This window comes from Oncorhynchus masou, unplaced genomic scaffold, assembly GCF_036934945.1.
Source record: "Oncorhynchus masou masou isolate Uvic2021 unplaced genomic scaffold, UVic_Omas_1.1 unplaced_scaffold_621, whole genome shotgun sequence".
Taxonomy (NCBI): Eukaryota; Metazoa; Chordata; class Actinopteri; order Salmoniformes; family Salmonidae; genus Oncorhynchus; species Oncorhynchus masou.
Genome location: NW_027012639.1, coordinates 419,399 through 446,937, shown reverse-complemented (window position 1 = coordinate 446,937; position 27,539 = coordinate 419,399). Strand labels below are relative to the sequence as shown.

At 47.7% G+C, this 27,539-nt stretch overlaps 2 protein-coding genes across 2 annotated transcripts in view; one reads left to right on the top strand and one right to left on the bottom strand.

Annotated features, from left to right (window-relative positions):
* The window catches only part of LOC135536462 (rhodopsin kinase GRK1-like), an 18,553-nt gene extending 6,493 nt beyond the window's left edge, over nt 1-12,060 (bottom strand). The window contains 4 exon segments of the mRNA XM_064962802.1: nt 2,892-2,975; nt 3,300-3,457; nt 3,831-3,958; nt 11,355-12,060. Of these exon segments, the coding sequence (XP_064818874.1) occupies nt 2,892-2,975; nt 3,300-3,457; nt 3,831-3,958; nt 11,355-12,056 (1,072 nt within the window). The 5' untranslated portion in view covers nt 12,057-12,060.
* Nucleotides 12,061-15,638: 3,578 nt separating this feature from the next.
* On the top strand, nt 15,639-25,508 carry LOC135536456 (potassium-transporting ATPase subunit beta-like). The gene is made up of 7 exons (XM_064962798.1): nt 15,639-15,750; nt 17,112-17,240; nt 20,107-20,220; nt 21,772-21,971; nt 22,116-22,178; nt 22,325-22,417; nt 25,321-25,508. The coding sequence occupies exons 1-7, from the start codon at nt 15,639-15,641 to the stop codon at nt 25,477-25,479; spliced, it is 870 nt and encodes a 289-aa protein (XP_064818870.1). The 3' UTR covers nt 25,480-25,508.
* The last annotated feature ends 2,031 nt before the right edge of the window (nt 25,509-27,539 follow it).

The following is a 27,539-nucleotide window of genomic DNA, read 5'->3' as shown; positions in this document are numbered from 1 at the left end:
AGACAGGTGGGATAGAGAGGGGAGAGGACAGGTAAAGACAGGTGTGATAGAGAGGGGAGAGGACAGGTAAGGACAGGTGTGATAGAGAGGGGAGAGGACAGGTAAGACAGGTGTGATGGAGAGGACAGGTAAAGACAGGTGTAATAGAGAGGGGATAGGTAAAGACAGGTGTAATAGAGAGGGGATAGGTAAAGACAGGTGGGATAGAGAGGGGAGAGGACAGGTAAAGACAGGTGTGATAGAGAGGGGAGAGGACAGGTAAAGACAGGTGTGATAGAGAGGGGAGAGGACAGGTAAGACAGGTGTGACAGAGAGGGGAGAGGACAGGTAAAGACAGGTGTGATAGAGAGGGGAGAGGACAGGTAAAGACAGGTGTGATAGAGAGGGGAGAGGACAGGTAAAGACAGGTGTGATAGAGAGGGGAGAGGACAGGTAAGGACAGGTGGGCTAGAGAGGGGAGGGGACAGGTAAGTGCAGGTGTGATAGAGAGAAGAGGGGACAGGTAAAGACAGGTGTGATAGAGAGGGGAGAGGACAGGTAAGGATAGGTGTGATAGAGAGAGGAGGGGACAGGTACAGTAAGTGGTTACAACAGTGTGTCATGTCAGGGACAGTACAGTGGGTTGTCAGGGACAGCACAGTGAGTTGTCAGGGACAGTACAGTGAGTTGTCAGGGACAGAACAGTGAGTTGTCAGGGACAGTACAGTGAGTTGTCAGTGACAGTACAGTGACTTGTCAGGGACACTACAGTGAGTTGTCAGGGACAGAACAGTGAGTTGTCAGGGACAGTACAGTGAGGGACAGTACAGTGAGTTATCAGGGACACTACAGTGAGTTGTCGGGAACAGTGCAGTGAGTTGTCAGGGACAGTGCAGTGAGTTGTGAGGGACACTACAGTGAGTTGTCAGGGACTTTACAGTGAGTTGTCAGGGACAGTACAGTGAGTTATCAGGGACACTACAGTGAGTTGTCAGGGACAGTACAGTGAGTTGTCAGGGACACTACAGTGAGTTGTCAGGGACACTATAGTGAGTTGTCAGGGACACCACAGTGAGTTGTCAGGGACACCACAGTGAGTTGTCAGGGACACTACAGTGAGTTGTCAGGGACAGAACAGTGAGTTGTCAGGGACAGAACAGTGAGTTGTCAGGGACAGTACAGTGAGGGACAGTACAGTGAGTTATCAGGGACACTACAGTGAGTTGTCGGGAACAGTACAGTGAGTTGTCAGGGACAGTGCAGTGAGTTGTCAGGGACATTGCAGTGAGTTGTCAGGGACACTACAGTGAGTTGTCAGGGACAGTACATTGAGTTGTCAGGGACAGTGCAGCGAGTTGTCAGGGACACTACAGTGAGTTGTCAGGGACTTTACAGTGAGTTGTCAGGGACAGTACAGTGAGTTGTCAGGGACAGTACAGTGAGTTGTCAGGGACAGTACAGTGAGTTGTCAGGGACACTACAGTGAGTTGTCAGGGACACTACAGTAAGTTGTCAGGGACAGTACAGTGAGTTTTCAGGGACACTACAGTGAGTTGTCAGGGACACTATAGTGAGTTGTCAGGGACAGTACATTGAGTTGTCAGGGACAGTGCAGTGAGTTGTCAGGGACAGTACAGTAAGTTGTCAGGGACACTACAGTGAGTTGTCAGGGACAGTGCAGTGAGTTGTCAGGGACAGTACAGTGAGTTGTCAGGGACTTTACAGTGAGTTGTCAGGGACAGTACAGTAAGTTGTCAGGGACAGTACAGTGAGTTGTCAGGGACACTACAGTGAGTTGTCAGGGACAGTACATTGAGTTGTCAGGGACAGTGCAGTGAGTTGTCAGGGACACTACAGTGAGTTGTCAGGGACAGTGCAGTGAGTTGTCAGGGACAGTGCAGTGAGTTGTCAGGGACACTACAGTGAGTTGTCAGGGACAGTGCAGTGAGTTGTCAGGGACACTACAGTGAGTTGTCGGGAACAGTACAGTGAGTTGTCAGGGACAGTGCAGTGAGTTGTCAGGGACAGTACATTGAGTTGTCAGGGACAGTGCAGTGAGTTTTCCGGGACAGTACATTGAGTTGTCAGGGACAGTGGAGTGAGTTGTCAGGGACAGTGCAGTGAGTTGTCAGGGACACTACAGTGAGTTGTCGGGAACAGTACAGTGAGTTGTCAGGGACAGTGCAGTGAGTTGTCAGGGACAGTACATTGAGTTGTCAGGGACAGTGCAGTGAGTTTTCCGGGACAGTACATTGAGTTGTCAGGGACAGTGGAGTGAGTTGTCAGGGACAGTGCAGTGAGTTGCCTGGGACACTACAGTGAGTTGTCAGGGACACTACAGTGAGTTGTCAGGGACAGTACATTGAGTTGTCAGGGACAGTGCAGTGAGTTGTCAGGGACAGTACAGTAAGTTGTCAGGGACAGTGCAGTGAGTTGTCAGGGACAGTGCAGTGAGTTGTCAGGGACACTACAGTGAGTTGTCAAGGACAGTGCAGTGAGTTGTCAGGGACACTACAGTGAGTTGTCAGGGACTTTACAGTGAGTTGTCGGGAACAGTACAGTGAGTTGTCAGGGACAGTGCAGTGAGTTGTCAGGGACAGTGCAGTGAGTTGTCAGGGACACTACAGTGAGTTGTCAGGGACACTATAGTGAGTTGTCAGGGACACTATAGTGAGTTGTCAGGGACGCCACAGTGAGTTGTCAGGGACACCACAGTGAGTTGTCAGGGACACTACAGTGAGTTGTCAGGGACACTATAGTGAGTTGTCAGGGACACCACAGTGAGTTGTCAGGGACACCACAGTGAGTTGTCAGGGACACTACAGTGAGTTGTCAGGGACACCACAGTGAGTTGTCAGGGACACTACAGTGAGTTGTACTGTACAGGTGGGTTAAGGGAAGTGGTAGTGTACCTGGAGTCCCAGCGTAGCCTTTGATATTGGTCTGGTTGTCCGCCAGCTCCACGGCCAGACCAAGGTCAGAGATACGCACGTTACCTGAGACAGAGAGAGCAAACATCAGGACCACAATGTCACACACACCTCCAACAAACGTCAGAGATATTGTTAGCAGCCCAGGGTACGTCAGTGTCGACCCATGTCCTGTGTTTAGAGTAAATTGACTTAAGTTGTGAAAGTGTATTGTAGGAAACTATGTGTGTGTGTGTGTGTGTGTGTGTGTGTGTGTGTGTGTGTGTGTGTGTGTGTGTGTGTGTGCGTGCGTGCGTGCGTGCGTGCGTGCGTGCGTGCGTGTAAGTGTGTGTGCGTGCGTGCGTGTGTGTGTGTGTGTGTGTGTGTGCGTGCGTGCGTGTGTGTGTTTACCTTCATTATCCAACAACACGTTCTCAGGTTTGAGGTCTCTGTAGATGATTCTCTTCTGGTGCAGGTGCTCCATACCCTGGATGATCTGAGCTGTGTAGAAACAGGCCCTCTGCTCATCAAACCCTGGGTTGTTCTCATCCACATTGTAGATATGATACCTGACCGTAGATTAGAGTGATGCTTTACAATATGCTTTACAATAAACAATTGTAGATAGTCAGACATAAATAGAACCCTCCAACCCCACACCCACCCAATAGGAGCAAGCTATCTTACCTCAGGTCTCCTCCCTCCCCACACCCACCCAATAGGAGCAAGCTATCTTACCTCAGGTCTCCTCCCTCCCCACACCCACCCAATAGGAGCAAGCTATCTTACCTCAGGTCTCCTCCCTCCCCACACCCACCCAATAGGAGCAAGCGATCTTACCTCAGGTCTCCTCCCTCCCTACACCCACCCAATAGGAGCAAGCTATCTTACCTCAAGTCTCCTCCCTCCCCACACCCACCCAATAGGAGCAAGCTATCTTACCTCAAATCTCCTCCATTCATGATGGTCATGACCAGACAGAGCTCAGTCTTGGTCTGGAAGGCGTAGGCCAGTGACACGATGAACCTGCTGTGGACACGTGCCAGAATTCTCTTCTCCACCATCGCACCCTAGTGGACCGGAGGGGAAAAGCACCCTATTCCTTATATAGTGCACTACATTTGACCAGGGCTCATAAGGGCTCATAATGCTCTGGTCAAATGTATTGCACTTTATAGGGAATAGGGTGTCATTATATAGGGAATAGGGTGTCATTATATAGGGAATAGAGTGTCATTATATAGGGAATAGGGTGCCATTATATAGGGAATAGGGTGTCATTATATAGGGAATAGGGTGCCATTATACAGGGAATAGGGTGCCATTATATAGGGAATAGGGTGTCATTATATAGGGAATAGGGTGCCATTATATAGGGAATAGGGTGTCATTATATAGGGAATAGGGTGCCATTATATAGTGAATAGGGTGTCATTATATAGGGAATAGGGTGCCATTATAAAGGGAATAGGGTGCCATTATATAGGGAATAGGGTGTCATTATATAGGGAATAGGGTGCCATTATACAGGGAATAGGGTGCCATTATATAGGGAATAGGGTGTCATTATATAGGGAATAAGGTGCCATTATATAGGGAATAGGGTGCCATTATAGGGAATAGGGTGCCATTATATAGGGAATAGGTTGCCATTATATAGGGAATAGGGTGCCATTATAGGGAATAGGGTGCCATTATATAGTGAATAGGGTGTCATTATATAGGGAATAGGGTGCCATTATATAGGGAATAGGGTGCCATTATAAAGGGAATAGGGTGCCATTATATAGGGAATAGGGTGCCATTATAGGGAATAGGGTGCCATTTGGGCCAAAACCCTGTGTCTAAGGTCAGCAAAGGACAGGCCGCAAGGTCCATCAGTTCAGTCACATTACACAAGACAACCACACACGTATACGTAAGCATGTGTAATAACACGCACACACGCCCAATACCCCGTCAGGGAGGGATCTGCTCCATTTATAAACATGGCAGAGTTGACACGTATTGAATAAGGAGCTCAATCATCATTCTAATGCTGCAGCTATGGGGCTTATCACTGATTATATCATGGAGGACAGACACACTGCACAGCTCCTCTGCTTCCTGCATTGGCACTTCGTGGAGGGATTAATGTCACTTCGTATCCACGAGTGATTTGACAGTCCAGAGTCCACACACCTTGTTTGCCTGGTTGACATCCGTGTGTAAACCAGCTGCCACTGTGGTCTAGAGGAATAGCTGGACCCCTGGGGGTATTTTAATGAAGTACCACTTGTATTTCCTGTCGACTCTATCCATTGCCACCGGCCCAATATATCTCAATGTCCTCTGTTCGTTCAGTTCCACTCCAGACAGACCCTTACCCCTCACGGCCCAGAACGGACGACAGTCCAACACTTATTCATCTTACTGGAGAATAGTGCACTATACTACACACACACTCACACACACACACACACACACACGTACACACACACACACACACACATACATACACACACTCACACACACACACGTACACACACACACACACACACACGTACACACACTCACACACACACGTACACACACACACTCACACACACAAACACACACACTCACACACGCATACACACGTACACACACACGTACACACAAACACACACACGTACACACACACACACACACGTACACGCATACACACACGCACACACAAACACACGCGTGCGCACAGACACGTACATACATACACACACACACACACACACACGCACACACAGTTTCACCACTGCCCAGACCACTCCTCTGTCTAGTCTATTTGCGGCATAGAACAAATCTATAGGGATGATCCTACACGGCACCCTATTCCCTATATAATGGCACCCTATTCCCTATGAAGGGCCCTCCTTTTGACCTTGGCCCATAGGGATTTACAGGGAGTGGGGTGCTATTTGTGATGCAAACTCAGAGGAAGACATTTGGAAGGTGTGTTGTTGGGTAATAGTCCTGAATGAGGTTCTTATGTCGTGTGAAATCCCTGTGATAATCTGAAGGGCTGTGACACTCTGCTGAAGGTCAAGGTTGAAGGCTGTGTACTAACGCCTGTGTGTGTTCTCCTATGTACTAACGCCTGTGTGTGTTCTCCTATGTACTAACGCCTGTGTGTGTTCTCCTATGTTAATGCCTCCTCCTATGTACTAACGCCTGTGTGTGTTCTCCTATGTACTAACGCCTGTGTGTGTTCTCCTATGTACTAACGCTCCTATGTACTGTGTGTGTTCTCCTATGTACTAACGCCTGTGTGTGTTCTCCTATGTACTAACGCCTGTGTGTGTGTTCTCCTATGTACTAACGCCTGTGTGTGTTCTCCTATGTACTAACGCCTGTGTGTGTTCTCCTATGTACTAACGCCTGTGTGTGTTCTCCTATGTACTAACGCCTGTGTGTGTTCTCCTATGTACTAACGCCTGTGTGTGTTCTCCTATGTACTAACGCCTGTGTGTGTTCTCCTATGTACTAACGCCTGTGTGTGTTCTCCTATGTACTAACGCCTGTGTGTGTGTGTGTGTGTGTTCTCCTATGTACTAACGCCTGTGTGTGTTCTCCTATGTACTAATGCCTGTGTGTGTGTGTGTTCTCCTATGTACTAATGCCTGTGTGTGTTCTCCTATGTACTAATGCCTGTGTGTGTGTGTGTGTGTGTTCTCCTATGTACTAACGCCTGTGTGTGTTCTCCTATGTACTAATGCCTGTGTGTGTGTGTGTGTGTTCTCCTATGTACTAATGCCTGTGTGTGTTCTCCTATGTACTAATGCCTGTGTGTGTGTGTTCTCCTATGTACTAATGCCTGTGTGTGTGTTCTCCTATGTACTAATGCCTGTGTGTGTGTGTGTGTGTGTGTTCTCCTATGTACTAATGCCTGTGTGTGTGTGTGTGTTCTCCTATGTACTAATGCCTGTGTGTGTGTGTTCTCCTATGTACTAATGCCTGTGTGTGTGTGTTCTCCTATGTACTAACGCCTGTGTGTGTTCTCCTATGTACTAATGCCTGTGTGTGTGTGTTCTCCTATGTACTAATGCCTGTGTGTGTGTGTGTTCTCCTATGTACTAATGCCTGTGTGTGTGTGTGTTCTCCTATGTACTAATGCCTGTGTGTGTGTTCTCCTATGTACTAATGCCTGTGTGTGTGTGTCTCCTATGTACTAATGCCTGTGTGTGTGTGTGTGTTCTCCTATGTACTAATGCCTGTGTGTGTGTGTTCTCCTATGTACTACCTGTGTGTGTTCTCCTATGTACTGCCTGTGTGTGTGTGTGTGTTCTCCTATGTACTAATGCCTGTGTGTGTGTGTTCTCCTATGTACTAATGCCTGTGTGTGTTCTCCTATGTACTAATGCCTGTGTGTGTGTGTGTCTCCTATGTACTAATGCCTGTGTGTGTACTAATGCCTGTGTGTGTGTTCTCCTATGTACTAATGTGTGTGTGTGTGTGTGTTGAAGGCTATGTACTAACGCCTGTGTGTGTGTTCTCCTATGTACTAATGCCTGTGTGTGTGTTCTCCTATGTACTAATGCCTGTGTGTGTGTACTAACGCCTGTGTGTTCTCCTATGTACTAACGCCTGTGTGTGTGTTCTCCTATGTACTAACGCCTGTGTGTGTTCTCCTATGTACTAACGCCTGTGTGTGTTCTCCTATGTACTAATGCCTGTGTGTGTGTGTTGTTCTCCTATGTACTAATGCCTGTGTGTGTAATGCCTGTGTGTGTGTGTCCTATGTACTAATGCCTGTGTGTGTCTCTCCTATGTACTAACGCCTGTGTGTGTGTCTCCTATGTACTAACGTGTGTGTGTGTGTGTGTGTTCTCCTATGTACTAATGCCTGTGTGTGTGTGTGTTTCTCCTATGTACTAATGCCTGTGTGTGTGTCTCCTATGTACTAATGCCTGTGTGTGTGTCTCCTATGTACTAATGCCTGTGTGTGTGTGTTCTCCTATGTACTAATGCCTGTGTGTGTGTGTACTAATGTGTGTGTGTGTGTGTGTGAGTTCTCCTATGTACTAACGCCTGTGTGTGTGTGTTCTCCTATGTACTAACGCCTGTGTGTGTGTGTTCTCCTATGTACTAATGCCTGTGTGTGTGTGTGTTCTCCTATGTACTAATGCCTGTGTGTGTTCTCCTATGTACTAATGCCTGTGTGTGTTCTCCTATGTACTAATGCCTGTGTGTGTGTGTGTTCTCCTATGTACTAATGCCTGTGTGTGTGTTCTCCTATGTACTAATGCCTGTGTGTGTGCCTGTGTGTGTGTGTGTTCTCCTATGTACTAATGCCTGTGTGTGTTCTCCTATGTACTAATGCCTGTGTGTGTGTGTGTTCTCCTATGTACTAATGCCTGTGTGTGTTCTCCTATGTACTAATGCCTGTGTGTGTTCTCCTATGTACTAACGCCTGTGTGTGTTCTCCTATGTACTAATGCCTGTGTGTGTGTGTCTCCTATGTACTAATGCCTGTGTGTGTGTCTCCTATGTACTAATGCCTGTGTGTGTGTGTGTGTTCTCCTATGTACTAATGCCCTATGTACTAATGCCTGTGTGTGTGTGTGTGTGTTCTCCTATGTACTAATGCCTGTGTGTGTGTGTGTGTTCTCCTATGTACTAATGCCTGTGTGTGTGTTCTCCTATGTCTCCTATGTACTAATGCCTGTGTGTGTTCTCCTATGTACTAATGCCTGTGTGTGTGTGTGTGTTCTCCTATGTACTAAAGCCTGTGTGTGTGTGTGTGTTCTCCTATGTACTAATGCCTCTCTATGTACTAATGCCTGTGTGTGTGTGTGTTCTCCTATGTACTAATGCCTGTGTGTGTGTGTGTTCTCCTATGTACTAATGCCTGTGTGTGTGTGTGTGTGTTCTCCTATGTACTAATGCCTGTGTGTGTGTTCTCCTATGTACTAATGCCTGTGTGTGTGTGTGTGTGTGTTCTCCTATGTACTAATGCCTGTGTGTGTGTTCTCCTATGTACTAATGCCTGTGTGTGTGTGTGTTCTCCTATGTGTGTGTGTGTGTGTGAGTTCTCCTATGTACTAATGCCTGTGTGTGTGTGTGTTCTCCTATGTACTAATGCCTGTGTGTGTGTGTGTTCTCCTATGTACTAATGCCTGTGTGTGTGTTCTCCTATGTACTAATGCCTGTGTGTGTTCTCCTATGTACTAATGCCTGTGTGTGTTCTCCTATGTACTAATGCCTGTGTGTGTGTGTTCTCCTATGTACTAATGCCTGTGTGTGTGTGTGTTCTCCTATGTACTAATGCCTGTGTGTGAGTGTGTGTGTTCTCCTATGTACTAACGCCTGTGTGTGTTCTCCTATGTACTAATGCCTGTGTGTGTGTACTAATGCCTGTGTGTGTGTTCTCCTATGTACTAATGCCTGTGTGTGTTGTGTGTCTCCCTATGTACTAATGCCTGTGTGTGTGTACTAATGCCTGTGTGTGTTCTCCTATGTACTAATGCCTGTGTGTGTTGTGTTCTCCTATGTACTAATGCCTGTGTGTGTGTGTGTTCTCCTATGTACTAATGCCTGTGTGTGTGTTCTCCTATGTACTAATGCCTGTGTGTGTGTGTTGCTCCCTGTACTAATGCCTGTGTGTGTGTGTGTGTTCTCCTATGTACTAATGCCTGTGTGTGTGTGTTCTCCTATGTACTAATGCCTGTGTGTGTTCTCCTATGTACTAATGCCTGTGTGTGTGTGTGTGTTCTCCTATGTACTAATGCCTGTGTGTGTGTGTGTGTGTCCTATGTACTAATGCCTGTGTGTGTGTGTGTGTTCTCCTATGTACTAATGCCTGTGTGTGTGTTCTCCTATGTACTAATGCCTGTGTGTGTGTTCTCCTATGTACTAACGCCTGTGTGTGTTCTCCTATGTACTAATGCCTGTGTGTGTGTGTGTGTTCTCCTATGTACTAATGCCTGTGTGTGTGTGTGTGTGTGTTCTCCTATGTACTAACGCCTGTGTGTGTGTGTGTGTTCTCCTATGTACTAATGCCTGTGTGTGTGTTCTCCTATGTACTAATGCCTGTGTGTGTGTTCTCCTATGTACTAATGCCTGTGTGTGTGTGTGTGTGTGTGTGTGTTCTCCTATGTACTAATGCCTGTGTGTGTGTGTGTGTGTTCTCCTATGTACTAATGCCTGTGTGTGTGTTCTCCTATGTACTAATGCCTGTGTGTGTGTGTCTCCTATGTACTAATGCCTGTGTGTGTGTGTGTTCTCCTATGTACTAACGCCTGTGTGTGTTCTCCTATGTACTAACGCCTGTGTGTGTGTGTGTGTTCTCCTATGTACTAACGCCTGTGTGTGTGTGTGTGTGTTCTCCTATGTACTAACGCCTGTGTGTGTGTGTGTTCTCCTATGTACTAATGCCTGTGTGTGTGTTCTCCTATGTACTAACGCCTGTGTGTGTGTGTGTTCTCCTATGTACTAATGCCTGTGTGTGTGTTCTCCTATGTACTAACGCCTGTGTGTGTGTGTTCTCCTATGTACTAATGCCTGTGTGTGTGTGTGTGTGTTCTCCTATGTACTAATGCCTGTGTGTGTTACTAACGCCTGTGTGTGTGTTCTCCTATGTACTAACGCCTGTGTGTGTGTGTGTGTGTGTGTGTGTGTGTTCTCCTATGTACTAATGCCTGTGTGTGTGTGTCTCCTATGTACTAATGCCTGTGTGTGTGTTCTCCTATGTACTAATGCCTGTGTGTGTGTGTGTTCTCCTATGTACTAATGCCTGTGTGTGTGTGTGTGTTCTCCTATGTACTAATGCCTGTGTGTGTGTTCTCCTATGTACTAATGCCTGTGTGTGTGTTCTCCTATGTACTAACGCCTGTGTGTGTGTGTGTGTGTGTGTGTTCTCCTATGTACTAACGCCTGTGTGTGTGTGTGTGTGTGTGTGTGTGTTCTCCTATGTACTAACGCCTGTGTGTGTGTGTGTGTTCTCCTATGTACTAACGCCTGTGTGTGTGTGTGTGTGTGTGTGTGTGTGTGTGTGTGTGTGTGTGTGTGTCTCCTGCGTACTAACGTAAGTCTGTTCCGTAATCGGCCCTCCTCCACTAAGCATCGCTTATCCTGGACAGATGCTTTGGATAAGTTGCCCTACGAGTTGTGTTCATCGTCCCCAAAACACAAACTTTATGAATTAAACTGTGAACTCTGTTTTGTCCATCACACGCTTCTCTCTCTCTCTCTCTTCATCTCTTATCTCTTTAAAGTGACTTCCTCAGAGCTCTCACACGAAACTCACATGTACTGAAACCAACACTAATGTCTTACAACACACGTCTCGTATCAACCCATCCACTGACACACAGCCATCTCCCTCCATGAACTACACTACCCATCAGGCACTCCTTCCTCTATTCCAATGGCAACCAATTTTGTCCTCCATTTTAGAAGTGAACTACAAAATGCCACTATATATAGTAGTAATACAGGTCTTCTGTCTCTCACCTCATATCCTTTCCTCTTCTTCAGCCTCTTCTTGTTGAGCTTCTTGCAGGCGTACAGTTTCCCCGTGGCCTTCATGGAGGTGGCGTGTACCTCCCCGAAGCCCCCCTTCCCAAGGACACGGAAGTCCATGAACCAGTCCTCCCCCGTGGGCTGCATCTCCAGCCACTTCCACTGGAGGAACCTCTTCAGGTGCATGCTGTCCAGGTAGAACGTATAAGGGACCTCCTTGAGGAAGTCCAGTACGCTGGTCAGAGTCTCCACGAACAGATCGTCTCCGGCCTCCGCGTGCTTCTCCTTCACCTTGGTGATGTCGTTCTCCGGCAGGAACGGGCAGAAGTGTTTGGCGCTCGGATCCATGTAGCGAGAGAGCATCTTGGAGGCCTTCTTAACGCGGTCCTGGTCCTCGGCCTGGTTGTACTCCTCCACGTCCTTCCACAGGCGGCAGGGGCCTTTGTATTCGTTGTTGGCCTCCAGGAACTCCTGGAACAGACGCTTGCCGATGGGCTGCTCCACGCAGGCGGTCTGGAAGCCCAGGTCCAGAGTCTCCCTGAGGCCCTCGCACACCGTGATGTGAGGCAGCTTCAGGCGGGCGTGGTACTTCTTGTCCCGGTTGGCGGACGGGTTGGCCGTGCCGTCGAAGCTCCCGCGCGCCGAGATGTAGGCCGAGTTGGCCACCACCGTTGTCAGGCTGCCCATATCCATGGCGATGAAGGATGGAGGCAGAAACAGAGAGAGAAATAAAGAGAGGAACAGAAGAGAAGCGCCGAGCTCCTCTGGGAAACAGATCAGGAGGGAGAATGAGAAAATCCCCCAGACAACTCGTCTCGTCGTGGACACGGAGAGAAGAAGAGGGGGAGAGGAAAGGAGGAGGAGGAGGACAGACGGCCGGATGACCAAAATGTTCACAGGAAATGAAAGGATTAGAGTTTCCCCCAGACTGTAGTGATTCAGTAGAGAGCAGAGGGGTGATCTGTCTGTCGGTCTGTACCCCTGGAGCCCAGGATGCAGAGAGAGAGAGAGAGAGAGAGAGACACACAGGGAGCACTGATTCCCCTCACTGGGACCGGAGCAGACCTGACACTGAGAGGTTAAGCCCCTGACACACACATAACAGATATCTGTCTGACTCAACACCTTTGTGTTCAGAGTTTATCCACTAACTCTATAATACCTTCCTTCCACTGCTACTGTGTTAAACCATGAGGAGGACAATAGGATGGAGAGGGAGAGGGAGAGAGAGAGAGAGAGAGAGAGAGATGGAGAGGGAGAGAGAAAGAGAGAGAGGGAGAGGGAGAAAGAGAGAGACATGGGGAGGGAGAGGGAGAGAGAGAGAGAGATGGAGAGAGAGACAGAGAGATGGAGAGGGAGAGAGAGAAAGAAAGATAGAGAGAGATAAGAAAAGAGTCAGAGTGGTAGCATTCATAAAAATGATATTTTATCCAGGTCTATGGAATGGTAGCTGATCCATGTCTATGGAATGGCAGCTGATCCAGGTCTATGGAATGGTAGCTGATCCAGGTCTATGGAATGGTAGCTGATCCAGGTCTATGGAATGGTAGCTGATCCAGGTCTATGGAATGGTAGCTGATCCAGGTCTATGGAATGGTAGCTGATCCAGGTCTATGGAATGGTAGCTGATCCAGGTCTATGGAATGGTAGCTGATCCAGGTCTATGGAATGGTAGCTGATCCAGGTCTATGGAATGGTAGCTGATCCAGGTCTATGGAATGGTAGGTGATCCAGGTCTATGGAATGGTAGCTGATCCAGGTCTATGGAATGGTAGCTGATCCAGGTCTATGTAATGGTAGCTGATCCAGGTCTATGGAATGGTAGCTGATCCAGGTCTATGGAATGGTAGAGAATTAATATAGAATATTATCACAGTTGAAAATGTTTCAAAATCATGATTTTAGAAGACATCCCATAATTCCATGGCAGCTCCCTGGACTTATCATTTAGTTACAGAACAGTAGAGTATCACACCAAGGTCCTGGACATATAATTTAGTTACAGAACAGTAGAGTATCACACCAAGGTCCTGGACATATCATTTAGTTACAGAACAGTAGAGTATCACACCAAGGTCCTGGACATATCATTTAGTTACAGAGCAGTAGAGTATCACACCAAGGTTCTGGACATATCATTTAGTTACAGAGCAGTAGAGTATCACACCAAGGTCCTGGACATATCATTTAGTTACAGAACAGTAGAGTATCACACCAAGGTCCCTGGACATATCATTTAGTTACAGAACAGTAGAGTATCACACCAAGGTCCTGGACATATCATTTAGTTACAGAGCAGTAGAGTATCACACCAAGGTCCCTGGACATATCATTACAGAACAGTAGAGTATCACACCAAGGTCCCTGGACATATCATTTACATATCATTTAGTTACAGAACAGTAGAGTATCACACCAAGGTCCTGGACATATCATTTAGTTACAGAACAGTAGAGTATCACACCAAGGTCCTGGACATATCATTTAGTTACAGAACAGTAGAGTATCACACCAAGGTCCCTGGACATATCATTTAGTTACAGAACAGTAGAGTATCACACCAAGGTCCTGGACATATCATTTAGTTACAGAACAGTAGAGTATCACACCAAGGTCCTGGACATATCATTTAGTTACAGAACAGTAGAGTATCACACCAAGGTCCCTGGACATATCATTTAGTTACAGAACAGTAGAGTATCACACCAAGGTCCTGGACATATCATTTAGTTACAGAACAGTAGAGTATCACACCAAGGTCCCTGGACATATCATTTAGTTACAGAACAGTAGAGTATCACACCAAGGTCCTGGACATATCATTTAGTTACAGAACAGTAGAGTATCACACCAAGGTCCTGGACATATCATTTAGTTACAGAACAGTAGAGTATCACACCAAGGTCCTGGACATATCATTTAGTTACAGAACAGTAGAGTATCACACCAAGGTCCTGGACATATCATTTAGTTACAGAACAGTAGAGTATCACACCAAGGTCCTGGACATATCATTTAGTTACAGAACAGTAGAGTATCACACCAAGGTCCTGGACATATCATTTAGTTACAGAACAGTAGAGTATCACACCAAGGTCCTGGACATATCATTTAGTTACAGAACAGTAGAGTATCACACCAAGGTCCCTGGACATATCATTTAGTTACAGAACAGTAGAGTATCACACCAAGGTCCTGGACATATCATTTAGTTACAGAACAGTAGAGTATCACACCAAGGTCCTGGACATATCATTTAGTTACAGAACAGTAGAGTATCACACCAAGGTCCTGGACATATCATTTAGTTACAGAACAGTAGAGTATCACACCAAGGTCCTGGACATATCATTTAGTTACAGAACAGTAGAGTATCACACCAAGGTCCTGGACATATCATTTAGTTACAGAACAGTAGAGTATCACACCAAGGTCCTGGACATATCATTTAGTTACAGAACAGTAGAGTATCACACCAAGGTCCTGGACATATCATTTAGTTACAGAACAGTAGAGTATCACACCAAGGTCCTGGACATATCATTTAGTTACAGAACAGTAGAGTATCACACCAAGGTCCCTGGACATATCATTTAGTTACAGAACAGTAGAGTATCACACCAAGGTCCTGGACATATCATTTAGTTACAGAACAGTAGAGTATCACACCAAGGTCCTGGACATATCATTTAGTTACAGAACAGTAGAGTATCACACCAAGGTCCTGGACATATCATTTAGTTACAGAACAGTAGAGTATCACACCAAGGTCCTGGACATATCATTTAGTTACAGAACAGTAGAGTATCACACCAAGGTCACACAGCCTTCTTGGGTTCTGTTTGAGCAGCGAACACAGGGGATGTTGGGTGAGGTCACAGCAGGGTTGGCCCCGCCCCCATCTGTCCCTACACCCAGAGGCTGCGCTTATCACCACGTATAAAAGTCTAGTCCGAGGGTCCGCAGTCACATGGTGTAGGTCAGACAGAGAGAGAGAGAGGTCAGCTGTACAGTAGTAGAACTAGGAACACAACAGTAGTACTGTATTAGAATACAGGCTGAGAGAAACAGGCACAGAAACATCCCCAAAAAGCAAAGGAACCAATGAGAGACGGAGGAAATTTAAAACAGTAGATTTCTATCAGACACCATAACCAGGTGAGGAGTGAAGCCGGGTTGCCAGATTGTGAAGAGGTATCCCTCCTCCCTGTACAGCATCTCTCCACATCTCCCACTGGTCTCTCCTGGTGTAGCTGGATCCTATAGCCCACCAACATGGCAACCCTGAAGGAGAAGAGGACGTGTGGCCAGCGGTGTGAGGACTTCGGTCGCTTCGTGTGGAACTCAGACACTGGCGCCATGTTCGGAAGAACACCTGAGAAATGGGGTATGTAGTGCAGAGGGGAAAGGTGTGTGTGTGTGTGTGTGTGTGTGTGTGTGTGTGTGTCTGTGTGTTTGTGTGTGTGTGTGTGTGTCTGTGTGTGTGTGTGTGTGTGTGTGTGTCTGTGTGTGTGTGTGTGTGTGTGTGTGTGTGTGTGTGTGTGTCTGTGTGTCTGTGTGTTTGTGTGTGTCTGTATGTGTGTGTGTGTGTGTGTGTGTGTGTGTGTGTGTGTGTCTGTGTGTGTGTGTGTGTGTGTGTGTGTGTGTGTGTGTGTGTGTGTGTGTGTGTGTGTCTGTGTGTGTGTGTGTGTGTGTGTGTGTGTGTGTGTGTGTGTGTGTGTGTGTGTGTGTGTGTGTGTGTGTCTGAGTTGGTAAAGAAGCTGTTGTTGGTTTGTTGGAGTATATGCAATATTCAGACTTAATTGAAACAGTCATCTAGACTGGCTCCATGAGATTAAAGTGACCCGTGTACAGAACTCACACCTGACTTTGCTGTGTCCTTTGGATATCAGTGTGTGCAGTGTTATTTCAGTGTGTGCAGTGTTATATTAGTGTGTGGACATTAGATTGAAGAGAGAGCAGTTTGACTGATAAGCTGGTTGGTTTGTGAGGGGAGATTTCTCCCTCTGACCTCTGGACGATCTCACATTTAGATAAACCACAGCTCTCGCCCATAGAGGGCACCTCGGCCAATAGGCTTCAGTCCGTCATAAAGACACATTGGACATTCAATGGGAAATACAGGTTTACTAACTACAACCAGACCAGACAGGCCAAGAGGTGGCAGACTCCTTACCAACCAATCAGCATCGTTGTTGAATGAGGCCAGGCAAGAGAAGTTGGCTAAAGCAGGAACAGACTGACTCTCTCTCTCTCTGTCTGTCTCTCTCTTTATCTCTCTCTCTCTCTCTCTGTCTGTCTCTCTGTCTGTCTCTCTCTTTATCTCTCTCTCTCTGTCTGTCTCTCTCTCTCTCTTTCTGTCTCTCTCACTCTCCCCCTCCTCTCTCTTTCTGTCTCTCTCACTCTCCCCCTCCTCTCTCTCGGGCTCTCTCTCTCTCTCTCTTTATCTCTCTCTCTCTCTGTCTGTCTGTCTCTCTCTCTGTCTGTCTGTCTCTCTCTCTCACTCTCTTTATCTCTCTCTCTCTCTCTGTCTGTCTGTCTCTCTCTCTGTCTGTCTGTCTCTCTCTCTCTTTATCTCTCTCTCTCTCTCTGTCTCTCTCGGTCTCTCTCTCTCTTTCTCCCGGTCTCTCTCTCTCACTCTCCCCCCCTCCTCTCTCTCTGTCCCACTCTCTCTCTCTCTCACCCCCTCCTCTCTCTCTGTCTCTCTCCCCCTCCTCTCTCTCTCCATCTCTCTCCTCTCTCCTGTAGTGTACATCAGTCTGTACTATGTTGCGTTCTATGTGATAATGACTGGCCTGTTCTGTCTGGCCATCTGGACTCTGATGTACACCCTGGACCCCTACACTCCAGACTACCAGGACCGCTTAACATCACCAGGTAACAACTGAGATGAAATCTGTGTCCCAAATGGCACGCTACTATTCCCTATATAGTGCACTACTTTAGACCGGGACCCTATTCCCTATATAGTGCACTACTTTAGACCAGGACCCTATTCCCTATATAGTGCACTACTTTAGACCAGGACCCTATTCCCTATATAGTGCACTACTTTAGACCAGGGCCCTATTCCCTATATAGTGCACTACTTTAGACCAGGGCCCTATTCCCTATATAGTGCACTACTTTAGACCAGGGCCCTATTCCCTATATAGTGCACTACTTTAGACCAGGGCCCTATTCCCTATATAGTGCACTACTTTAGACCAGGGCCCTATTCCCTATATAGTGCACTACTTTAGACCAGGACCCTATTCCCTATATAGTGCACTACTTTAGACCAGGGCCCTATTCCCTATATAGTGCACTACTTTAGACCAGGGCCCTATTCCCTACATAGTGCACTACTTTAGACCAGGACCCTATTCCCTATATAGTGCACTACTTTAGACCAGGACACACAGATTCAGCCCATTTGTAAAAATGTCCCTTCACTATTTACTGTTTACTATTTACTGTTTACTATTTACTGTTTACTATTTACTGTTTACTATTTACTGTTTACTATTTTACTGTTTACTATTTACTGTTTACTGTTTACTATTTACTATTTACTGTTTACTATTTTACTGTTTACTATTTACTGTTTACTATTTACTATTTACTGTTTACTATTTACTGTTTACTATTTACTGTTTACTATTTACTGTTTACTGTTTACTATTTACTGTTTACTATTTACTGTTTACTATTTTACTGTTTACTATTTACTGTTTACTATTTACTATTTACTGTTTACTATTTACTGTTTACTATTTACTGTTTACTATTTACTGTTTACTATTTACTGCTCCTGTAAAGAAGTACATATTGTCCCTTGCATCCTTCACCCTCCCCTCCATCTCCTTCTCTTTCTGGCCCTCCCTGCTCTCTGTCTACCCCCTTCTCTCTCTTTCTCACTCTCTCCTTCTGGCCCTCCCTGCTCTCTGTCTACCCCCCCCCCCTCTCTCTTTCTCACTCTCTCCTTCTGGCCCTCCCTGACCTGTCTACCCTATTCTCCTTTCTAGTCTCTCCTTCTGGCCCTCCCTGCTCTCTGTCCCCTTCTCTCTCTCTTTCTCACTCTCTCCTTCTGTGCCCTCCCTGCTCTCTGTCTACCCCTATTCTCTTTATAGTGCACTACTTCTGGCCCCTGGACCTCTGTTCCCCTATAGTGCTCTACTTTAGACTCTCTCCTTCTGGCCCTCCCTGCTCTCTGTCACCCCCTTTCTCTCTTTCTCACTCTCTCCTTCTGGCCCTCCCTGCTCTCTGTCTACCCCTCTCTTCTCTTTCTCACTCTCTCCTTCTGGCCCTCCCTGCTCTCTGTCTACCCTTCTCTCTCTTTTCTCACTCTCTCCTTCTGGCCCTCCCTGCTCTCTGTCTACCCTATTTTACTGTTTACTATTTACTCCTTTACCCTCCCTGCTCTCTGTCTACCCCTATTTACTGTTTCTCACTCTCTCCTTCTATTGCCCTCCCTGCTCTCTGTCTACCCCTCCTCTCTCATTTCTCCTCTCTCCTTCTGGCCCTCCCTGCTCTCTGTCTACCCCCTCTCTCTCTTTTCTCACTCTCTCCTTCTGGCCCTCCCTGCTCTCTGTCTACCCCCTCTCTCTCTTTCTCACTCTCTCCTTCTGGCCCTCCCTGCTCTCTGTCTACCCCCCTCTCTCTCTTTCTCACTCTCTCCTTCTGGCCCTCTCTGCTCTCTGTCTACCACCCTCTCTGCTCTCTCTCTCTCCTTCTCTGTCTACCCCCCCTCTCTCTTTCTCACTCTCTCCTTCTGGCCCTCCCTGCTCTCTGTCTACCCCCCTCTCTCTCTTTCTCACTCTCTCCTTCTGGCCCTCCCTGCTCTCTGTCTACCCCCTCTCTCTCTTTCTCACTCTCTCCTTCTGGCCCTCCCTGCTCTCTGTCTACCCCTCTCTCTCTCTTTCTCACTCTCTCCTTCTGGCCCTCCCTGCTCTCTGTCTACCCCTCTCTCTCTCTTTCTCACTCTCTCCTTCTGGCCCTCCCTGCTCTCTGTCTACCCCTCTCTCTCTCTTTCTCACTCTCTCCTTCTGGCCCTCCCTGCTCTCTGTCTACCCCCTCTCTCTTTTCTCACTCTCTCCTTCTGGCCCTCCCTGCTCTCTGTCTACCCCTCTCTCTCTCTTTCTCACTCTCTCCTTCTGGCCCTCCCTGCTCTCTGTCTACCCCCCTCTCTCTTTCTCACTCTCTCCTTCTGGCCCTCCCTGCTCTCTGTCTACCCCCTCTCTCTCTTTCTCACTCTCTCCTTCTGGCCCTCCCTGCTCTCTGTCTACCCCCTCTCTCTCTCTTTCTCACTCTCTCCTTCTGGCCCTCCCTGCTCTCTGTCTACCCCCTCTCTCTCTTTCTCACTCTCTCCTTCTGGCCCTCCCTGCTCTCTGTCTACCCCCCTCTCTCTCTTTCTCACTCTCTCCTTCTGGCCCTCCCTGCTCTCTGTCTACCCCCCCCTCTCTCTTTCTCACTCTCTCCTTCTGGCCCTCTCTGCTCTCTGTCTACCCCCTCTCTCTCTTTCTCACTCTCTCCTTCTGGCCCTCTCTGCTCTCTGTCTACCACCCTCTCTGCTCTCTCTCTCTCCTTCTCTGTCTCCCCCCTCTCTCTCTCTCTTCCCCTTCTCTCTCAGTCGCTCTCTTTTTCTTTCCCCCCCTTTCTCTCTCACCCCCTCCACTAAACTATCTCTGTAGTTTATACAGTCTGTGACCATATCTGGTATGGTGTCGGCTAACCTCTGCGTTGTGTGTGTGTGTGTGTGTAGGGGTGATGGTCTGGCCACCTACATACATTGAGGAGGATGTAATACTCAGCTACAACTTGTCTGATAAAACCAGCCAGAGGAAGATGTCCAACTGCCTCAGCAACTTCCTCAAACGTCAGTGTCCAAGATGGAACCCTACATAGTGGACTGTTGTCCAGACCTGAGGGTTCCATCCCACTTCAGACTTGATCAGTCAATTATCTCAAACCAACCAACTACAGTTGCTAGTCAATGCTTTGACCTCCCGGCATCACAAACATTAAATCCCTCATTTTTCCCTCTCTGTCTGACTCCTCTCTCTCCCCTCTACCTCTCTGTCTGACTCCTCTCTCTCCCCTCTACCTCTCTGTCTGACTCCTCTCTCTCCCCTCTACCTCTCTGTCTGACTCCTCTCTCTCCCCTCTACCTCTCTGTCTGACTCCTCTCTCTCCCCTCTACCTCTCTGTCTGACTCCTCTCTCCCCCTCTACCTCCTGTCTGACTCCTCTCTCTCCCCCTCTACCTCTCTGTCTGACTCCTCTCTCTCCCCTCTACCTCTCTGTCTGACTCCTCTCTCTCCCCTCTACCTCTCTGTCTGACTCCTCTCTCTCCCCTCTACCTCTCTGTCTGACTCCTCTCTCTCCCCTCTACCTCTCTGTCTGACTCCTCTCTCTCCCCTCTACCTCTCTGTCTGACTCCTCTCTCTCCCCTCTACTTCTCTGTCTGACTCCTCTCTCTCCCCTCTACCTGTCTGACTCCTCTCTCTCCCCTCTACCTCTCTGTCTGACTCCTCTCTCTCACCTCTACCTCTGTCTGACTCCTCTCTCTCCCCTCTACCTGTCTGACTCCTCTCTCTCCCCTCTACCTGTCCGACTCCTCTCTCTCCCCTCTACCTGTCCGACTCCTCTCTCTCCCCTCTACCTCTGTCCGACTCCTCTCTCTCCCCTCTACCTCTGTCCGACTCCTCTCTCTCCCCTCTACCTCTGTCCGACTCCTCTCTCTCCCCTCTACCTCTCTGTCTGACTCCTCTCTCTCCCCTCTACCTCTCTGTCTGACTCCTCTCTCTCCCCTCTACCTCTCTGTCTGACCTCTCTCTCTCCCCTCTACCTCTCTGTCTGACCTCTCTCCCCTCTACCTCTCTGTCTGACTCCTCTCTCTCCCCTCTACCTCTCTGTCTGACTCCTCTCTCTCCCCTCTACCTCTCTGTCTGACTCCTCTCTCTCCCCTCTACCTCTCTGTCTGACTCCTCTCTCCCCTCTACCTCTCTGTCTGACTCCTCTCTCCCCTCTACCTCTCTGTCTGACTCCTCTCTCCCCTCTACCTCTCTGTCTGACTCCTCTCTCCCCTCTACCTCTCTGTCTGACTCCTCTCTCCCCTCTACCTCTCTGTCTGACTCCTCTCTCCCCTCTACCTCTCTGTCTGACTCCTCTCTCCCCTCTACCTCTGTCTGACTCCTCTCTCCCCTCTACCTCTCTGTCTGACTCCTCTCTCTCCCCTCTACCTGTCTGACTCCTCTCTTTCCCCTCTACCTGTCTGACTCCTCTCTTTCCCCTCTACCTGTCTGACTCCTCTCTTTCCCCTCTACCTGTCTGACTCCTCTCTCTCCCCTCTACCTGTCTCTCCTCTCTCTCCCCTCTACCTCTCTGACTCCTCTCTCTCCCCTCTACCTGTCTGACTCCTCTCTCAGCCTACAACGACACGTCTCAACAGTCTAACCATAACTGCACCCGGGGAGAGTACTTCAAACAGGAGAAGTTTGAGGCTCCACACCATACCAAGTACTCCTGCCGCTTCACCCAGAGCATGCTGGGACGCTGCTCCGGCCTGGACGACCCGACGTTCGGCTACAACGGCACCACGCCCTGCGTCATCATCAAGATGAACAGGGTGCGTTCAGTCAAAAACCAGCTGGAAATATTACATTATGTTATGAACATGACATTTACAACAAGTGAGGATGTTATAACACATTATAATACATTTATAACCTATTAAGAAATTGCACTGACATGCATGACGTTTCTAACCCAGATCATCAACTTCCTGCCCAACAACGGGACTGGCATGGCTCCTCATTTGAACTGCACTATACTGGTGAGTATAAACCAAGATGGCTACTCAACACCAAAGGCATATATTTATATAGACATAAACCTGTGCCTCTGCTCAACATGGCAGTTTCTCAGAACGTTAAATCTAGTCTGCCAACAGTATTTAATGGAGGGTTGGTGTGTGTGCAGAGTGGCCATGAGAACATAGACATGATCGAGTACTTCCCCACCAACGGAACCTTCGACCTGTCCTACTTCCCATACTACGGCAAGCTGGCTCAGGTAACCACGACAACCGCGTCTTCTACTCTCCATGGAACTCATGTTATTTTGTGAAACTCAATGCATGGTTCACTTACCCCTGGGGTGTATTCATTTGTCAAATTCCATTGCAAAACGTTTTGCATTGTAATCCATTCACCATTTGATCTAGGAATCGAACGTAAGCGAACGGAGCAAAAAGGACCACGAAGGATAAACCGGAATTTGTCCAATACAAACTCTACATTTCGTGAGGCAAAACACTTCCCATTTGGGGTAAACGGTTTCCGTTCGCAAAACAAGTCAGACGAATGGATACACCCTTGCATGAACCCCCTCTATTGATTTACAGCAATGGACACACAGTTCGTTCAAAAAGTTCAGACCACTTCACCTTTTCCACATTTTGTTACGTTGAAGCCCGTAATGACAAAACGAAAACAGTAAATAAATATATGTTGCAACCTGGAAATATCACATTTCATTCACAAGTATTCAGACTCTTTACTCAGTACTTTGTTGAAGCACCTTTGGAAGCAAATTCAGCCTCGAGTCTTCTTGGGTATGACGCTACAAACGTGGCACACCTGTATTTGGGGTGTTTCTCCCATTCTTCTCTGCAGATCCTCTCAAGCTCTGTCAGGTTGGATGGGGAGCGTCGCTGCACAGCTATTTTCAGGATTCCCCAGAGATGTTAGATCAGGTTTAAGTCTGGGCTCAGAGACTTGTCCTTAAGCCACTCCTGCGATGTCTTGGCTGTGTTTAGGGTCGTTGTCCTGTTGGAAGGAGAACCTTCACCCCAGTCTGAGCACTCTGGAGCAAGTTTTCATCAAGGATCTCTCTGTACTTCGCTCCGTTCATCTTTGTCTTGATCCTGACTAGTCTCCCGGTCCCTGCCGCTGAAAAACCTCCCCACAGCCTGATACTACCACCACCACGCTTCACCGTAGGGATGGTGCCAGGTTTCCTCCAGATGTGCTGCTACCACCACCACGCTTCACCGTAGGGATGGTGCCAGGTTTCCTCCAGATGTGATACTACCACCACCACGCTTCACCGTAGGGATGGTGCCAGGTTTCCTCCAGATGTGATACTACCACCACCACGCTTCACCGTAGGGATGGTGCCAGGTTTCCTCCAGATGTGATGCTACCACCACCACGCTTCACCGTAGGGATGGTGCCAGGTTTCCTCCAGACATGATGCTGCCACCACCACGCTTCACCGTATGGATGGTGCCAGGTTTCCTCCAGATGTGATACTACCACCACCACGCTTCACCGTAGGGATGGTGCCAGGTTTCCTCCAGACGTGATGCTGCCACCACCACGCTTCACCGTAGGGATGGTGCCAGGTTTCCTCCAGACATGATGCTACCACCACCACGCTTCACCGTAGGGATGGTGCCAGGTTTCCTCCAGACATGATGCTGCCACCACCACGCTTCACCGTAGGGATGGTGCCAGGTTTCCTCCAGACATGATGCTACCACCACCACGCTTCACCGTAGGGATGGTGCCAGGTTTCCTCCAGACATGATGCTACCACCACCACGCTTCACCGTAGGGATGGTGCCAGGTTTCCTCCAGACATGATGCTACCACCACCACGCTTCACCGTAGGGATGGTGCCAGGTTTCCTCCAGACATGATGCTACCACCACCACGCTTCACCGTAGGGATGGTGCCAGGTTTCCTCCAGACATGATGCTGCCACCACCACGCTTCACCGTAGGGATGGTGCCAGGTTTCCTCCAGACATGATGCTACCACCACCACTCTTCACCGTAGGGATGGTGCCAGGTTTCCTCCAGACATGATGCTACCACCACTCTTCACCGTAGGGATGGTGCCAGGTTTCCTCCAGACATGATGCTACCACCACCACGCTTCACTGTAGGGATGGTGCCAGGTTTCCTCCAGATGTAATGCTTGACATTCAGGCCAAAGAGTTCAATCTTGATTTCATCAGACCAGAGAATCTTGTTTCTCATGGTCTGAGAGTCTTTGGATGCCTTTTGGCAAACACCAAGCAGGCTGTCATGTGCCTTTTACTGAGGAGTGGCTTCCGTCTGGTCACTCTACCATAAAGGCCTGATTGGTGGAGTGCAGCAGAGATGGGAGAACCTTCCAGAAGGACAACTATACGCACAAAGGAGCTCTGTCAGAGTGACCATCGGGTTCTTGATCACCTCCCTGACCAAGGCCCTTCTCCCCACATTGCTCAGTTTGGCCGGGTGGACAGCTCTAGTTAGAGTCTTGGTGGTTCCAAACTTCTTCCATTGAAGAATGATGGAGGCCTCTGTGTTCTTGGGGACCTTTAATGCTGCAGAAATGTTTTGGTACCGGTCCCCAGATCTGTGCCGACACAATCCTGTCTCGGAGCTCTTTGGACAATTCCTTCGACCTCAGTTTTTTCCCCTGACGTGCACTGTCAACCGTGGGACCTTCTATAGACAGGTGTGTGCCTTTCCAAATCATGTTCAGTCAATTGAATTGAATCACAGGTGGACTCCAATCAAGTTGTAGAAACATCAAGGATGATCAATGGAAACAGGATGCACCTGAGCTCAACTTTGACTCTTATAGGAAAAGGGTCTGAATACTTATGTTAATAAGGTATGTTTTTTTTATTTTTAATACAATTTGCAGAAATGTCTAAAAACATGTTTTCGCTTTGTCATGATGGGCTATTGTGTGTAGATTGCCGAGGAGTGTTTAGTTTTAAATACATTTTAGAATAAAACTCACACAAAAAAGTCAAGGGATCTGAATACTTCTTGAAGGCACTTTTATCATAGAGTTTGATAGAGAGCACATCTTTGCCATAATTGTTAAAAACAAGCATTGTGGCAGTTGGTCCCTCTATCCAACTATGTATGAACATGATTGGTATGAACCCGGTCTTGGTCTTCCTCCACACAGCCCACCTACGTTAACCCTCTAGTGGCTGTGAAGTTCCACCTGGTCAAAGAGAGGGAGGCTAAGATCCAGTGTCGTGTGGTGGCCCACAACATCGCCTATCAAGACTCATACGAACCATACCAGGGGAAGGTGGTCTTCCTGCTCAAGGCTCTGAAATAATATATTTGACTAGAAAAGCCGGCTATCCAACCATCTAGGTCCTTAACCATGGTCAGAGCCATAGAGCTGGATAGTGTTCCTCATCTTTGCAATTGTGACTTTTGTGACAGAATGGGAAGTGCCGTTGAGGGCTTTCTCCATTTTAAAGTAGTCTGTGGGAAGATATCTTCACAATTCGGTCAACAAGTATGTCCTTAACCCATCGACGTTCCCGCCCAGTTTTAGCCATCTATCCTCGTCTATGATCCCAACCAAGGCAATCTGGTAACCCATGAAAAGGGAGTCTCACACTAGCTCATCAACAACAACCTAATAACCAGCGGTTGGACAGACCAGCGGTCTTCTTCAGGGTAGGAGGTGGCAGGGTAGCCTGGTGGTTAGAGCATTGGACTAGTAACCGAAAGGTTGCAAGTTCGAATCTGAGCTGACAAGGTACAAATCTGTTGTTCTGCCCCTGAACAGGCAGTTAACCCACTGTTCCTAGGCCGTCATTGAAAATAAGAATTTCTTAACTGACTTGCCTGGTTAAATAAAGGTAAATAAAATGGTAATTCAGTTATTGCATGGGAGGTCCTAGAGGGTGTGTCTCTCCCTTTTCTTCCTAGTGTCCTACTCTGCCAGCACCTCACCTGAACAGACAACTGTGTTTCTTTTAAATCTGGAAATTCAACCATCTCTGTCCAAACAATGGTTTTGGTTCATTTGACCTCTCTTTTATATAGCTTCTAGGAAGGGCATTTAACATGTAGTTAAGTGAGTGCTGCTTGTACAACCAATATGTTACCTATGCATTGTATCATAATGAAATCATAAATATTAAACATGTATTCAAATCCACAAAGACAACAAGTTCAAACACCCTCTATATTTATTCTCTATAATTTCCAAACTCATTAGATAACAGAAATAAAAAGGTATGGTATTGCAGAGTTCCTTGTGGGGGGGGGTAGTGGACTCCCCTATTTTGACTTTTGCCACAATCCTGAAGTCTTGAGCTTGTTACAACCCTATGAATGGCTCCATCCTCCCCAAAGTTCCCTTCATTGACAATACACAGCTACTTCACTCTGGGTGTCGTTCATTAAGTAGAGCATTGAGATGTTTAGAATCATTTTGGTACATTTTTTTTTTTTTATCTCAATGGGCTGCCTGCCAGCCAGGCAGAGAACCGCTTCCAATTTACAACAACGTTCTCTTGACTCCAATTCTGAGATGATGAACATGGTCACCTTGCTTTGAGAAGGGGAATAGGGTGGCCTTGTCTCCTCTACCGTCACACACAGGGACATTTGGCCTCTACTGTCTGTAGGTATTCACAGTGACACGCAGGGCCAAGTGACCGTCCAAAAACACACATTCTGACCCATCTTTAAAATAGCTGCCAGAAGAAAGTCACACAAAATAAGAAAATATTACTACAAATAAGTAAAGTACAAAACACACACACTCTCCCCCCCCCCCCTGGGAGACACACTCTCCCCCCTGGGAGCTGTATAGGAAGTCATTTCACTGTCATGTCAATGACACACCACCACTGTTCATGATGTTAAATACTGTAATACAGCCACACAGGGCAGATCTCAAGGTTTCTGGAGGGAATCTTTCTGTGGCCGTGTATCAGTTCACTCAAGAAACAACAACAAAAAAACTAGTTCCCCATTTCCTGTAACGGGGAGGCGGCTGAAGAGGAGCACGTTGTGGAGATTATACTCATAGCAATCACAGCTTCAGAAGGAGAGAAACAAAATAAATTACATTCCCACAAAAAGGCATTATACAGTCATAGTGTCAGCAAAGACTACGTTTCCCAGAAGGCCATTGCGTTGGTGAGCTCTTGTGCATTCTGAAGGCAGTTGAGGAAGGAGAAGCAGGGGCCTCCTCGTAGACAGCTTGGTGGGGTGGAGGGAAGGCCTGAGATGGAGCTGGAGGGGGAAGGCCTGAGATGGAGCTGGAGGAGGGAAGGCCTGAGATGGAGCTGGAGGAGGGAAGGCCTGAGATGGAGCTGGAGGGGGGAAGGCCTGAGATGGAGCTGGAGGGGGAAGGCCTGAGATGGAGCTGGT